We start from the raw sequence: 13,361 nt of genomic DNA, 5'->3' as shown, positions 1-13,361 counted from the left end.
AAAACAAAAAAAAAAAAAAAAAGTATGAGGTTATTCAAATGTAGATAAAATTCAGATCTAGGAAAATGGCAATAGTTTTTGTGGGATAGAAAATAGGATATAAAATATTTATTCAGTTGAGTACAACATTGCAAATGTGACCTTATAAGATCTTGTAAGTGACCCTACAGAAGTGTAAATAAAGAAGAAAACCTTTTGAACGATCCAATTCTGTGCCTTTCTGTACTGAAAATGTAATGCTTGATGTGAACCAGAGTTGTATTTTCAATGTGGATCTCTGCAGTACACCCTACACTTTGCAACAGAACTTGGCCGACAAATGAGACCTTGTTAAGACACATTAACATGATCACTTGTAGTCATACAAAGATGATGAGTCATAGAGTTGCTGAAAAAGGCAAAACCAAGAGGTTCTTGCCTTAAGTTTGGCACTAAAAAACTGGTAAAATCCCAAGTCCTTGAGAACAAAGCACACTATGAAGCCTGTAAATAAACTGAAGCTGTCATACCTTTTACTTCACTAAAACAATTAAAAAAATGTCTCTTAATTGACATACTGTATTGGAAAATAACAACTCCACAGTTAATACATGACAAAGTAAACTGAATTGAAAAAAAGTAAGGCTTGACCATACAAACATGCTCTTTTCTGTATACCTTTTACTTACATGAGAAATTCTGTTTATTTCACTAACACTATTTAATATGTACAGTTTTGAGTGTCTCTATATCTTTTTATAACTTGGCCACAATGGATTTAAGCACTGTAATACAAACATTTTTTAAGCACAACTGATTTTATAGTTATCATATTTCTCAACAGAAAGTAAGACAAAGAATGATAAACATACCTTGGGATATGGGATAATTATTTTTCTTGGGTACTGTTCCTCACCAAAATATGAATATTCAATTACTGGTATGTCAGAATCATTAAATTGTACATATGCTAAGTATTTTCCACTTGGAGACCACCACAATGCATATTTTGTTGCTAGCATTTCCTCTGAGAAAAAAAAGAAATTGTTCGTAACAGTTTCTCAGTGTAATTAATCAATCTTCTAATCTATTTTATCATTTTACTTTTACCAACCTAGACATATAAAGAGAGTTATACTAGGTAAACAACAAGATGTACATCAAACATATTGCTATACATCTCATATGTGAAAGGTCTTGAGAACTCCCAAAACATGTACAAACTGCATTTAACTCACTTGGACTATTCAAGTGCACGAGTTTATTATTTTATGCATTGAAGTACCAAATAATCAACCAACTTTTAAATTTTCCCTAAAGCTTAATCCTCAACCACTACCTACAAAGTAGAATGAGGATACCAATTCATAAAGCTCTGATATAGGTTCGGTAGCTAAATACTCAGGATTTTGCTTACACAGAATGAATGCAAAATGCAGTCACTGGCAGGTACTGTATATCTAGCCATAAAGATAGATAAAGATTCTAAGATAGATAGCTAGATTATTCTTAACGAAGCTGCGGCACCCATTTCCAAGTTCTGTTGTTTTGGCAGATTCCACCAAAATATATTTGCATAAAACCTTTGAGGAATCCATCTTACCCCTTCTCCAGCTTTTTTTCCCCCCAGATTATAAATTTCATTGGCAAAACATACATCTGCAAAGTCCCACTCTATATGAATTTCCACCTCTCTTTCTCTCCTTCTCTATAGCTCTGATTCTTCTCCTGTCCAAAACAAGATCTAATTCTATTTCTCTGCCAATGTCTCACACTTCTCTCTGGAGTGCAATACCTGTGACTCTGTTACTCTTCTCTGGTGAGCCTCACTAACTCTCCCTTTTTTAAAGCATTGAGCAAATCATGCTTCCCCTGCCTATAAAGCCCTTCACAGCTTGCTTGTACCCCAGCACTCCTCTCTCACTGATTATGAAAAAATTAACTCTGCCTTCTAATCCATTTGCGATGCCAGTTTCCATCTCTTACTTTCTATCCATCCTTCACTAGATGTGGCAGGGAGTGTGACCACCAAGGATATGGAAAAGGGTTAGGTTCTCAATGCCTTATTTACATCTGTCTTTAAAAGTTGGACCAGTTATCCTCAGGGTACCCTACGCCCTGACCTGGAAGTCTTGGATGGGGAGAAGAAAAAACCCCCTGTGATTCAGGTGGAAACTGTTAGAGATCTAATACTCCACCTGGACTGCTACAAGTCCGTGGGGCTGGATAGCATCCACCGAAGTGTGCTCAGGGAGCCTGGTAGAGATGATAGCCAAGCTGCTTTCCATCATCTATCAGTGTTCCTAGGCAACAAGTTAGGTCCCAAAGTACTGAAAGCTAGCCAGTGTGACTCCCATCTACATGACAAATTGCAAAGAGGATCCAGGGAACTACAGGCCTGTCAGCCTGACCTCGGTCCCAGGAAAGGTTACTGTGAGACATGGTTTAGTGGGAAATATTTGTGACAGGTTAACAGTTGGACTGGATGATCTTAGTAGGTCTTTTCCAACCTTTGTGATTCTTTGATCCTATGATTCCACACTTTCAGGAACATTCTTCACTCTTTTATCCAATGCTGCCTCCAAGCTTGGGAAGATTTGCCTTGAAAGCCCATGAGCAGTGCTCAGATGTACAAAGAGGGCATGGTAAACAACAAAACATGATATAGAAAGGGACTAGCTATATTATGTGAAAGAAAAAATATTCTAGTTTGAATTTGCCATCTTCACATTTGAATGCCCCTTGGCTCCTTTCTAAGAGACATTAAAAAGTACATTGTGATTAGTATACATCCACTTAAAACAGTTTCAGTAAATATGACTCCTTTCTCATCCTCTCTCTCCCCAAAATAAGAAGTACTTTCTGGTTCCAAGAAATCCTTATATGGAATAAATAAAGTAATACTTAGGGCTCTAAAACCATTTAATCAACACGGATGATTTAGAATGGATTATGAGAACTTAGTAATGTAGATTTCATATGTTGTTGCCCTTCAAGATTTACTTACCTTCATAGACCCAATCAGGTATCCCATTAAATATTTCATTTTCTTTTCCATCACTAGTTAGCTGAATTGGTGCCTCTCTTGGACTTTGTTTCAAATAGATATTATTTTGGTAAACATATGCCTAAAGATAAGAAATTTTTTTATGAGTACATGCATCAAAAAGAGGAGTTGTCAGATTTTTTGCAGTCAATGAATACAAAACAAGAAATATATATTTTTAAATAACTCTGTATTAAAACCTTTGCAAATACTGCAAAAACAAGTACTTCTGTAAATAAATTTTATCTTATGGGACAAATTCTACATTCAACTATGACTCTCCAATGAAATATAGGACTCTCTTATATAAAAAATATATATTTTTTCCATTTAAATTTTTATTTCTTGTGAGTTTTCTGAAATTAGTATGATGCTTAAAATGTATTTTCTTGCATCAATATTCCAAGAATGAACATTTGTAAACTTCCTACTATAGTCAACAGGTCCATAAGAATTAGTAAGAAATAAAATAATTTGAACTATTAAGTAATAATAATAATAATAGAGATTTTTTATAAAATTTGAGACCACATTTTAAATATGGGATCTTTAAATCTCCATATTAAACTCATATGTTATACGGTGTCAAAGAGAAACTCATTGTTTTTCAGGCCCTGAAAACTATATTTAATCCTGTACACAGTTACTTGGTCAATGCTTGATACAGGACTGACTAGCTAAGTAAAATATATACTGCCATTAGGAATGCAGATTCTTACATTGAAAAGAGTGAAGTTAAAATTTGACAAATTAAAAGGTGTTTGTTTTTTTTTAATCATTCTTGTTCATAAGCAAGTTTGGTACAAATAGGCTTGTCAAAAATATGGCCTAATGAAATAATAACCAAAGGCAAATAAAAGTTTTCTAGCCTTATTATTTTTACTGACCAGTTTGTGTCCAACGGGTGACCAGGATATATACTGAATTTTATGTGGAAGCTGATTTTCTGTTACAAAACCACTAAAAAAAGGAAAGAGGTTGAAATGGCTTTATGTTGACAGTACAAATGCATACAATTACACTGTACCTTCATATAAAACTCTTGAAGGGCTATATTTTTGTTTCATAAACAAAGCAAAATTAATGCAGGCAGTGAGGCATGCAACAATGTAATTGTGTGCACAATGTGTAATTGAGTGCTGGTGCAGCTCAAGCATTTGAAAATACACTCTATGCGTTCTAAGAAGGCAGCCTTATCCCTTTCTAAAAACTGCACGAGCATCTGCAGGCATTTCCTTGATCTGCTATTTGCATTGTAGTCTCAGCAAGCCTCAACAATCAAGGAGACAAGAACTCAGTGATCACATTGTATTTCCCAGGTTATAACATGCGGAAGCAAGTTCAACAGCAGCAGTTAGAACACCTATTAAGGATCCACATAGCCACATGCAGTAACTCTCTACTCACTTAAGCTAGTAGTAATTCTGTCACCTTGAGCCAAGAGTTTCCCAAGAATGTAGCTTAGTGCAGTCCCTGCTCAGAACTGAGAAGCTTTTAGTCATTCAGTGACTTCTGGCATAAAAACGTGAGTGGGAAAGCAGATGGCCTTCAGACTTCAGTGGAAAGCAAAAGAGGAATGGTCTGGGGAAGATCTTGGGAAAGAGACCAAATGCCATGGGAGGAGCTGAAAGTTTTTGGGGAACCCAAGACTTTACAAGATAACTGAAGGACATGTGAGATTTTTAGGAAAGCTGAAGATTAATAAAAAACCTGATGATTTAAGAAAAAGAAAGGGAAGGAGACATCTGATGTGACACTGAAGTGGACTAAAGCAGACAAAAAGGGTGGGATAAAATTATGCAATGAAGAAGAAAGAAGGTGAGAATCTTGAGTAGTCGAAGTTTCAGGGCATGAAATATAAAGCAATCCACATATTTGGATGAATAGATGAATGGACTGTAGAATTTTCTTAGAGGCAAGAAATGTTTTGATTTTTTCAGAAATAATAGATAAAAATAATCAAGTAAACAAGTGACAGTTTCAAGTAAAAGCCAAGCAGCAGATAGTCACATTGCTATAGAATTTTTCAATGAAATGCTTGCAAATATATTTTTACAGAGTATCACCATAGCTCTTTGTAAAAAATATAGGCCTTACCCATATATGAGATCATAAATATGGTATGATGCAGTATAAGAATATCTCCACAGCTGCAAAAATTAAGCAAGAAAAAAAATATTAAATTGGAAAAAAAGATGATTTAAGTAAAAATCATCAGATGGCTTTCACAGCCTTTCACTCTACTCAAGAAAAGACTGAAAAAAATTCATGCATAGTAAGCACACATACTGAATGAAATCAAACATTTCATTAAGCAACATATAAAATAATTACCTTTGAATAATTGCTCTCCAGAGCTATGAAGTATTTGTCTGATGACATCACATAATTTGAAGCATTAACTTGTTTCTGAAAGGTTAAGATGTATATTAGATTTTAGCTAACACTATAATGATTAGTCGAGTTTTAATCTGATTACTTTTCAAGAGATACTTGAAGCACAACTGCATTTTACTGCTTTTTTATTAGTTGAAAAGATACATACCATTGTGCTGTTGGTCATAATGGTAGTTAAGTAGTTCATGTCAACATTGAAAAGAATAATATCATCTTCTGGATTCTGGTGAAGATATTCGCTATCTTAAAAAACAAGATAAATGGGCTGTTACCTCACAAAGAAGATAAAATAGACCAGATCTGTTTACCAAAGTGTTCACTACCCTTGTGAGTAAGTAGATTTTGAGCAAGTCTCTGTAAGTATCTACAAACGCAAAGAGAAGTTTTCTACTAATAATGCCAAGTTTTAACAGTTTAAGAAGGTTCTTAATTATGTTCTCAAGATCATATACTGCATGCAGAATCAGCTAGTTAGCTTCATTATTAAATGCCAGATTTTATTCTCAATAGTACATGATCAAGAATAATAGGGATGGATCCATCACATGCCAGCATCACAATATAAAAGCTATTATGAAAACATTCAACATCCTTGCTTATAATTTTACCAGAATATTCTCATTTTTACAGATTGTAGATGTAACAGCAGTACCATGTAACTGTCAGTACGTAAATGACTCCTCTTACTCACATACAGTGATCATACATAATGAAGGTGAGTGGCCTCCAATGAGAACTGAATTTAATCCTACCTATGTTCAAGACATGAGCCACAGTTTGGTAGGATATGAAGATGAGAATTTTAGTTTCACATCATAATTTTCATTGCTATAAATAAAGATAAGGAATTGCATGCTTGATGTAGCTTAAGAGAGAAAGACTAACAATTTAAAAGCAGTCTGAAACATTGTATAAGGTTTTATTTAGGGAGGAAACTAGATCACTCTTGGACACTTAGAAAACACTTACGTGATTTGAGTAAAAGCATTTGTGGTTATCTCAAGCCCCCTTATAAAAAGTTATTCAATTTCAGCTTCCTGCTTCAGAAGAAAAGTAGGCATATGGAATGCTGTAGGCATGACTATCTATGGAATCTATGGCATGACTTTTGTGTGAGTTTTGTGACTGTTAAGACGAAAGATAAGCCTAAGTGAGGAAGTTATAAAGAGAGAATGTGAATATCAGGTTTAGGTGATATGCTGCCTACATACTTCAGACATTCGTACAGAATTCTAACAAATGGTGACCTAATTTTTAAATCACATAAGTCATGTCTACATACTTCAAATTGCTAACTGTGAAACTAAAACTGCTGCTAGCAACGTCCTGGAGGGCTTCAGTTCAGTTCTAAAATTGTGGGTTTAAACTAACTTGATAAGACTCCATGTGAATGGGAATTTTGTTTTTTGCTTCTACTGATAAAATAATAACTGCTTGAGGCAATGCACAGATATAAGTGGTAGTACTGCAAGTACTAGAACGTAATCCAATCTAGCTTAAACCTTCTGGTGCTGCTGCAGTTCAGTGATAACAAGAGTAGTATTTTGGACACACATTGACACATACATCAGCAGCAACTAACTTTGTGTCTTTATCTCCTGTGTTAAGGAACTTGCTAAGAAACTCATCCTTACTTCCTATGCATTGCCTTGGAACTCAAAATTTTAGCAGTGTTTGTATTTCCATATGTAAGAGATAAGAGCAGTTGGCTTACTGCAGCACTAAGTAATACTGGAAACAAAAACAGGGCCTGCAATACAGGCTACCTCAATTATAATTAATAGCAAGTGAAGAAATACTATGACAAGCACAAAAAAAAGGGAGATTCCTTAAAACATGACTGACATATTGACAAATTTCTTTACCATGCTGTATTGAGTATGACGCTAAAAGAAATACAGCAACAAAAGCCTCTGTAAAATGATAGCTTATGCTTAACTCCAATATTTCTGTTGCAACATTGAATACCAGGAATTTCTAGAATCCCTGACAGAAGTGTAAATTTAATCTTGAGTTTTGACTAGTAAATTGTTTAATTTTATTGTTAGCATTTATTCGGAGTAAAGCTGGAAGAAAAGTATATTTCTTAGTATGCGTCAGAAAACACATATTAAAAATACTTATGTACCTCAGAGAAAAAAAAATTACTTACCTGACACCCAGTATGGAAAATATGTTTTATACTGAAAATTTCCATTCAAGTAATCGTCCAGTGTCAGAGCTCTAGGACCATCAGCTGTTGTGACAACTTACAATAAAACAAAAACCTTCTGTTAAAGCAATGCTGTTAAGTGAAATTTTAAAAAAATAATCATTACTTAGTTAAATATTTCCTCTTATCTACACGGGCTGCTCTGAAAGCAATACCTCCTATTTTACTATGTTACTGTCAGAGGTGAATGTTGGTGGGATGGCAGAGGAGATTGAATCTTCACACCAATATTCAATTACATGTTATTGCAGTGTAACAGATGGTTATAGGGGCAATCTGACACAACAGTGACTGACATGGAAGTGTGGATGAAGCAAAGGGGTGGAATTGAATTCCTCCATGCAGAAAAAATGGCATCCACTGACATTTATTGACACTCACTGACCATTTATGGAGACCCCACAGTGGATGTGAGCACAGTGAGGTGGTGGGTGATGCATTTCATCAGTGGTGACACCAACAGTGGTTCATTTCTGCTGGTGCAGATTTTTACAAATGCGTAATACACGCCCTGTTTCATCACTTGTGAAAATGCATAGCTAATGGCGGTGAATATATTGGAAAATAGTGCTTTGTAGCTGAGAATTTGTTCTATCAGATAGTGTTATTGTGCTCTTTTTTTATCTGCTATGGTTTCTATGGAAACAAATAGGAGGGATTACTTTCTGACCAATTTACTGTTGTGGTTTAACCCAGTAGGTGGTTCAGCACCACAGAATCATTTGCTCACTCTCCGCTATCAATGAGATGAAGGAGAGAATGAAAAAACCAAACAACAAAGTAGAACTCATATGTTTAGAGAAAACTATTTACCAAGATAGATAAAAGGAAAATAGTCATGACTATATAGATATATATATATGTATATATATACACACACAACATTTGATGCACAAGGAATTGCTCATCAGCCCATAGCCAATGTCCAGCTAGCCCATCAAGCAGCAGAAGAGTGAGACGCACTCCCACCTCCTTCAGAACTCTTTTCACATGATGTTATATGGTATGGGATATCCCTTTGGCCTGTTTAAGTCGACTGTCCTCATTCTTTTCCTCCCAGCTCCTTGGGACCTTTGCTGAAAATGGCCTTGGCTCTACACAACACTGCTTAGAAGGCAACTATAAACATCAGCGTGTTATCAATGTTGTTTTTCTCCCAAAACAAAAACATAACATCATACCAGATGCTCTGAAGAAAACAATTACATCCCAGCTGAAATTAAAACACCTGTGTATATTTAAGTACCAAAGCAGAGAGAGGATAGCATAATACTGGAACCATGCAGACAGCACAGAAGAGAGAAAAATTCTGTTACTGCTCTCCACCATCTGAAGGATTCACCTTTAGAGGTACGAAATTAGGAACTAGTTGGACTAATTAATTTCACCCAGAAATTTATTTGCTGAGATATAATTACTTGAATACCTTGGGACTACATGGAAAGCCTCTCTTACAAAGGGCAAATCAAAGTTTTCTTAAAGCATAGGTTTCTTGGACTTATTTGAAGTTGTTTGAACTTGTGAACAGAGAAAACTATTTTAATAAAGATCTATATGTATTCAGCAGAAATTCAAACAGCATGTCCATACAAATTTTTACTGCCAAATTTCAAAAAAAGCCTCATCAATTCAGGCTAGAAGATGGATATGAGAACTCCAAAATGATCATCATCCACATATATTTCTTAGTAGCTGTATGAAATAAACAGACAAGGCTACAAAGGTACAAACAATGTTGAAAAGTAATGAACAACTGAGCCCAAGCTTCAACTTTTTAATCAGTGCTTTAAAGACAAATTGGCAATGATTCCCTAAAGAAAACAGGTGCTCTGACATTTGATTTCCAGCTAGATCAGACAGCTACATAAAAAATGCACAAAGATTTAGCTGGTTTTGTGGCTTTTCTTTGACTGTTTATTTTAAAAATGAAAGCACCTTAAACTAGAGCAAGGGTTCCAAACAAAAAGTAAGGGCAATCAGCTCTGAAAAGAAGAGGGAAATGCTGAATTGCTAGCTTGCTAAATGCACAGAAATGGGGAAGGAAAAAATAAGCATTATAAAAATGTAATAAACAAAACAACAACAAAAAGAAATAGCATAAAGTTCTCAAGTCAAAGATTATTCAAAATGTTTAATCTCCAAAAGACACAGGAAAAGAAAGGCATTTTTCAAATTTGGCCGCTTTCAAGGCTTGATAATTTATCTTCTTTGAAGTTAAGGCAGATTTTGCCATGGTTATAAGAAGTAGAGGAGATGTCACAAGCAGTCTCCTAGATTTCTGCCACTTCCCCTGTTTGTTCCTTCAGAGTTCTCACAATGCAGCCAGATAATCAGAATGACTCACTGCCCTCAGGTTTCATATGCTCCATCACTTCCTCATTACAGCCTCCCTCTCAGCTAACATCACACGCACTTCCTGGGAAACGTTTCTTCATATTCTCTCCTTTGGTACTTTCTAATGATAATCCCTTCTTTTTTCAGATATGTGACTATTACTTACTGTAGAATACACATGTCAGGTTGACTTCTAACACTAGCCTTGTCTGCACTAATGCAGAAGAAAACTGTCATGAGAAATAAAACTAAATGCCAATCCATGAGTAAAAACCTATCAGTATAAACTCTGAGGTAGCAATGTGTCCAGAAAATATCCCCAAAAGTTCAATAAGAAGTTATTTCCTCCTGCTAGTTCCATGATAGTATGTTACAGATCCTTGATATATTAATGACAAGCACAGACGACAGCAAAACCTTTAAAAGTGCACATAAAATTTCAGAGTATATGAATCTACTTATATTTATACCAAGTGATGACTACTTATATCAGCTTCCAGTTTAAATTCTCTAAATGAATGTCTATCAGCTAAAGAAACCCATGATAAAAATCTATTTCCATAGCTGTGCGTAAAGTAGGCTTAAATTTACAATCCTGTTCGATATCTTCATCTGGTAAAATTTCCTTATTCCTTCTCTCGGCTTAATAGAAATTTTTAGAAAAGCAACATCACAAATATCTTATCTGTGCTCTAATTTTTACAGCTCTAATTTAAACTTTACTCTGCTCACCATCTCACCCTTGCTTACTTAATATTCTGTGATAATTTATTGTGACTGTTAATGATTTTCAAAATATGTCCACTCCTATCTGAATTCCTACCCATGGACTGCAAAAAACCTAAAAACTGAAGGCGAACACAACTTTCATTTGCTTAACTTTAGTTTTAGAATGCTTGTTTCTAAGCAACTAAAGATACATTTCACTTTAATTGGGAGCAGCAGCTTTAATTGTTTGCTGTAATTGTTGCTGATTCTTTCTGTAACTAAAGACTAGTTCAATAATAGTACTTGAAATCTCTGTTCACAGAATAGATCCCAACAAGAAAAGTACTTTACACATTTGTGGCACTGTATAAACAGCAATTTGGATCATTGTCAGTAGGCTCCGCTTCTTTTCTCCGTGAAATTGCAAAGATGAGAGAAGATAACCAGAAACAAAAAGGAAGCCAACCACAGAAATGTCAGGTTTTGAAAATGACCAAATTTTAACTTTGCTTTCTTCCCTTTATTACCTCACCATCTTATTTTAGTGCTTGGTGGTCAATTTTCACTCAACTACAGGGTGTATTTGTATCTGTATTTGTCTTGCATATTTAAAAAAAAATAATAATAATTCAGAAAATGCAGAATAATATTGTGCACTGAATTGGTTACTTTGCTTCACAGTAACTTTGCTTTTAATATTCCATGGTCATAATTAAATGCATTTCAGCATATCCCATGTACAGATATAAAACTGGCATTAAAAGCCTGTAAACACCTATTAATCATCACTGGTTCTAGGAAGATACCTTCTATAGTGTCCAGTTTGTTCTATGGGAGAGTTTAACAAAGCATAGACAAGAGAACTTTTAGCTATATTAAAAATAGAACAATGTTAAGGACTATTAAATTTCACTTGTATTATCTGGAATGCTCCCTTTAATGACTGGATTTAGTAGGCCAACAAAACTCTTGTTTCAGACTTGAAAGCCGTGTTAGCTTGTTCCATAATGTGAATTCACATACATTATGTCTTCTGTCAGATTAAACCACATAAAAAATGTATTTTAACTTACATATTTATAATGAATATTTATACATATTTTATTTAGCAGCCACTGTCACACAGTAATTAGATGACTTGACAAAAGTGGTTACTGTTTTCGGACAGCCAGCTTGCAGATAGTACTGTATTCCCTGCAACATTGAAGAAGCAAGGGCTTAGTCTCAGGCCTAGGTCAAGAATGTAATGGGAACAGGAACATTGATGAGTCAGGGTTCTGGATGTTCTTAAAAATAACACAAGAAAAAAATAATGCTTCTTGTGGTTGTGCTACTGCTTTTCAGGCACAAAGAGGTATTTTATTCCTTACTAATGCTGCTGAAGAACAGGACCAGTTACACCTGTCTACATGTGAAAAGAACTTTTCTGAACAGTTTTGAGTTGGGTTATCATATCAAGGTAAGTCACAAAGCACATTCCTAACTTGGAGAAATGTCAAAAAAAAAGTCACTAGTTTTGCAGTCACCTGCAATTATGATATTGACATTGTCCATATTGCTCTTCTCAGACTCGCAGAAATTGTGTAATCACTACAGCTAAGTACTACCCCCATACTATCCTCTACAAGATCAAAAAAATAAAAAATGAAAAAAAAATCCAGTGTAACTTTTGAGAGATTTTCACATATTGATATACTTCCATGTATAAAACAAAACCAGATACCATATTTTTGAAAGATTCATGAACATGAAATTACTAGAAATTTAGACAAGTCAGAACTAAATTATATCTTTCAGTCTTCTCAATATTATAGATGATAATTTTTCTGTGCTGAATTCTTATGCAGAGATTTAGTCTGTCTGTGTCTATATAACATTTAATAATTAATCTTTCCAGATCACCACATCCTTTCAGTTAAGCAGTAGCCGAAGTGGAATGTACAAACAAAATTCCATCTCTGTAGTTACTTCCTGTCTCTATTTTACTTGCAAAATTTGTAACCACAAAATAAATTTATAGTTCCTCCAGACTATTAGGAATCCAGAAACATTTAGGTATTTAAACAGATCACTGCAGTGTTTGCAGCTCCACCAGAGAATAGGAAGCCACAGTCAGACATGTTTGACATAACTCTGTATTCTACAGTTGTCTGAAATTCTCCTTCAAGAGTATTCTGTAAAGAAGACAAATTCTATTTCATCCCCCTGGATCTATATGTGATGTTCAATATGATTTGTTGTGAAGTCACTGTTAAAAGAAACTACAGATGACATTAATTCTCTATAAATTCTCTATAATGGCTGAAGAAGCTCAGACTGAGACCAGTCAGCTGGTATGTGGTAACTTCAGAAAGGAAAAATACATTCATTTCCTCCTACAGTACCTTCCAGGATATTTAGCAACTTCTTCAGGCTGCTAATCCAATCCTCATGCTCCACTTTCTTATTCTCCTCACTGCTTTTTTAAATTGAAATTTCATCAAAATATTCTGTCCTTTCTTAACGTGCAAATTTGGTAAATCTGGCTCAATACTGAGCTTTCACTGTTAGATAAATGTAGATTTGACCATACTTAACCAGGCACCCCATCATGGACTGTGAAACTAAACCTATGACCCTGAGGTTTGTTAGAGAATATATAGTTACATCAGAATTTAATTTTTATCTTTTTTTTTTTATTTTATT

General features: G+C 34.8%; 1 protein-coding gene across 1 annotated transcript; it reads right to left on the bottom strand.

Moving 5' to 3' along the window:
- Window positions 1–767: 767 nt before the first annotated feature.
- LOC104911770 (prolyl endopeptidase FAP-like) lies at window positions 768–7,670 on the bottom strand. The gene is made up of 7 exons (XM_031554200.1): window positions 7,575–7,670; window positions 5,571–5,665; window positions 5,360–5,434; window positions 5,123–5,175; window positions 3,913–3,985; window positions 2,987–3,107; window positions 768–1,006 (listed from the first exon to the last, which is right to left on the bottom strand). Exons 2-7 carry the CDS (start codon window positions 5,607–5,609, stop codon window positions 783–785), a joined length of 585 nt encoding a protein of 194 aa, XP_031410060.1. The 5' UTR covers window positions 5,610–5,665; window positions 7,575–7,670; the 3' UTR covers window positions 768–782.
- Window positions 7,671–13,361: the final 5,691 nt, after the last annotated feature.

Source organism: Meleagris gallopavo, chromosome 7 (assembly GCF_000146605.3).
Source record: "Meleagris gallopavo isolate NT-WF06-2002-E0010 breed Aviagen turkey brand Nicholas breeding stock chromosome 7, Turkey_5.1, whole genome shotgun sequence".
Classification (NCBI taxonomy): domain Eukaryota; kingdom Metazoa; phylum Chordata; class Aves; order Galliformes; family Phasianidae; genus Meleagris; species Meleagris gallopavo.
This window is presented reverse-complemented; position numbering and strand designations above follow the sequence as displayed.

Bases quoted from the DNA above. Each gene is read 5' to 3' on its own strand.
- LOC104911770 (XM_031554200.1), bottom strand. From the start codon at position 5,609: ATGAACTACTTAACTACCATTATGACCAACAGCACAATG. The intron at 5,435-5,570 runs GTATGTATCTTT...TTAACCTTTCAG, and splicing joins TTATGACCAACAGCACAATG to AAACAAGTTAATGCTTCAAA. The intron at 3,108-3,912 runs GTCAGTAAAAAT...TCTTATCTTTAG, and splicing joins CACCCGTTGGACACAAACTG to GCATATGTTTACCAAAATAA.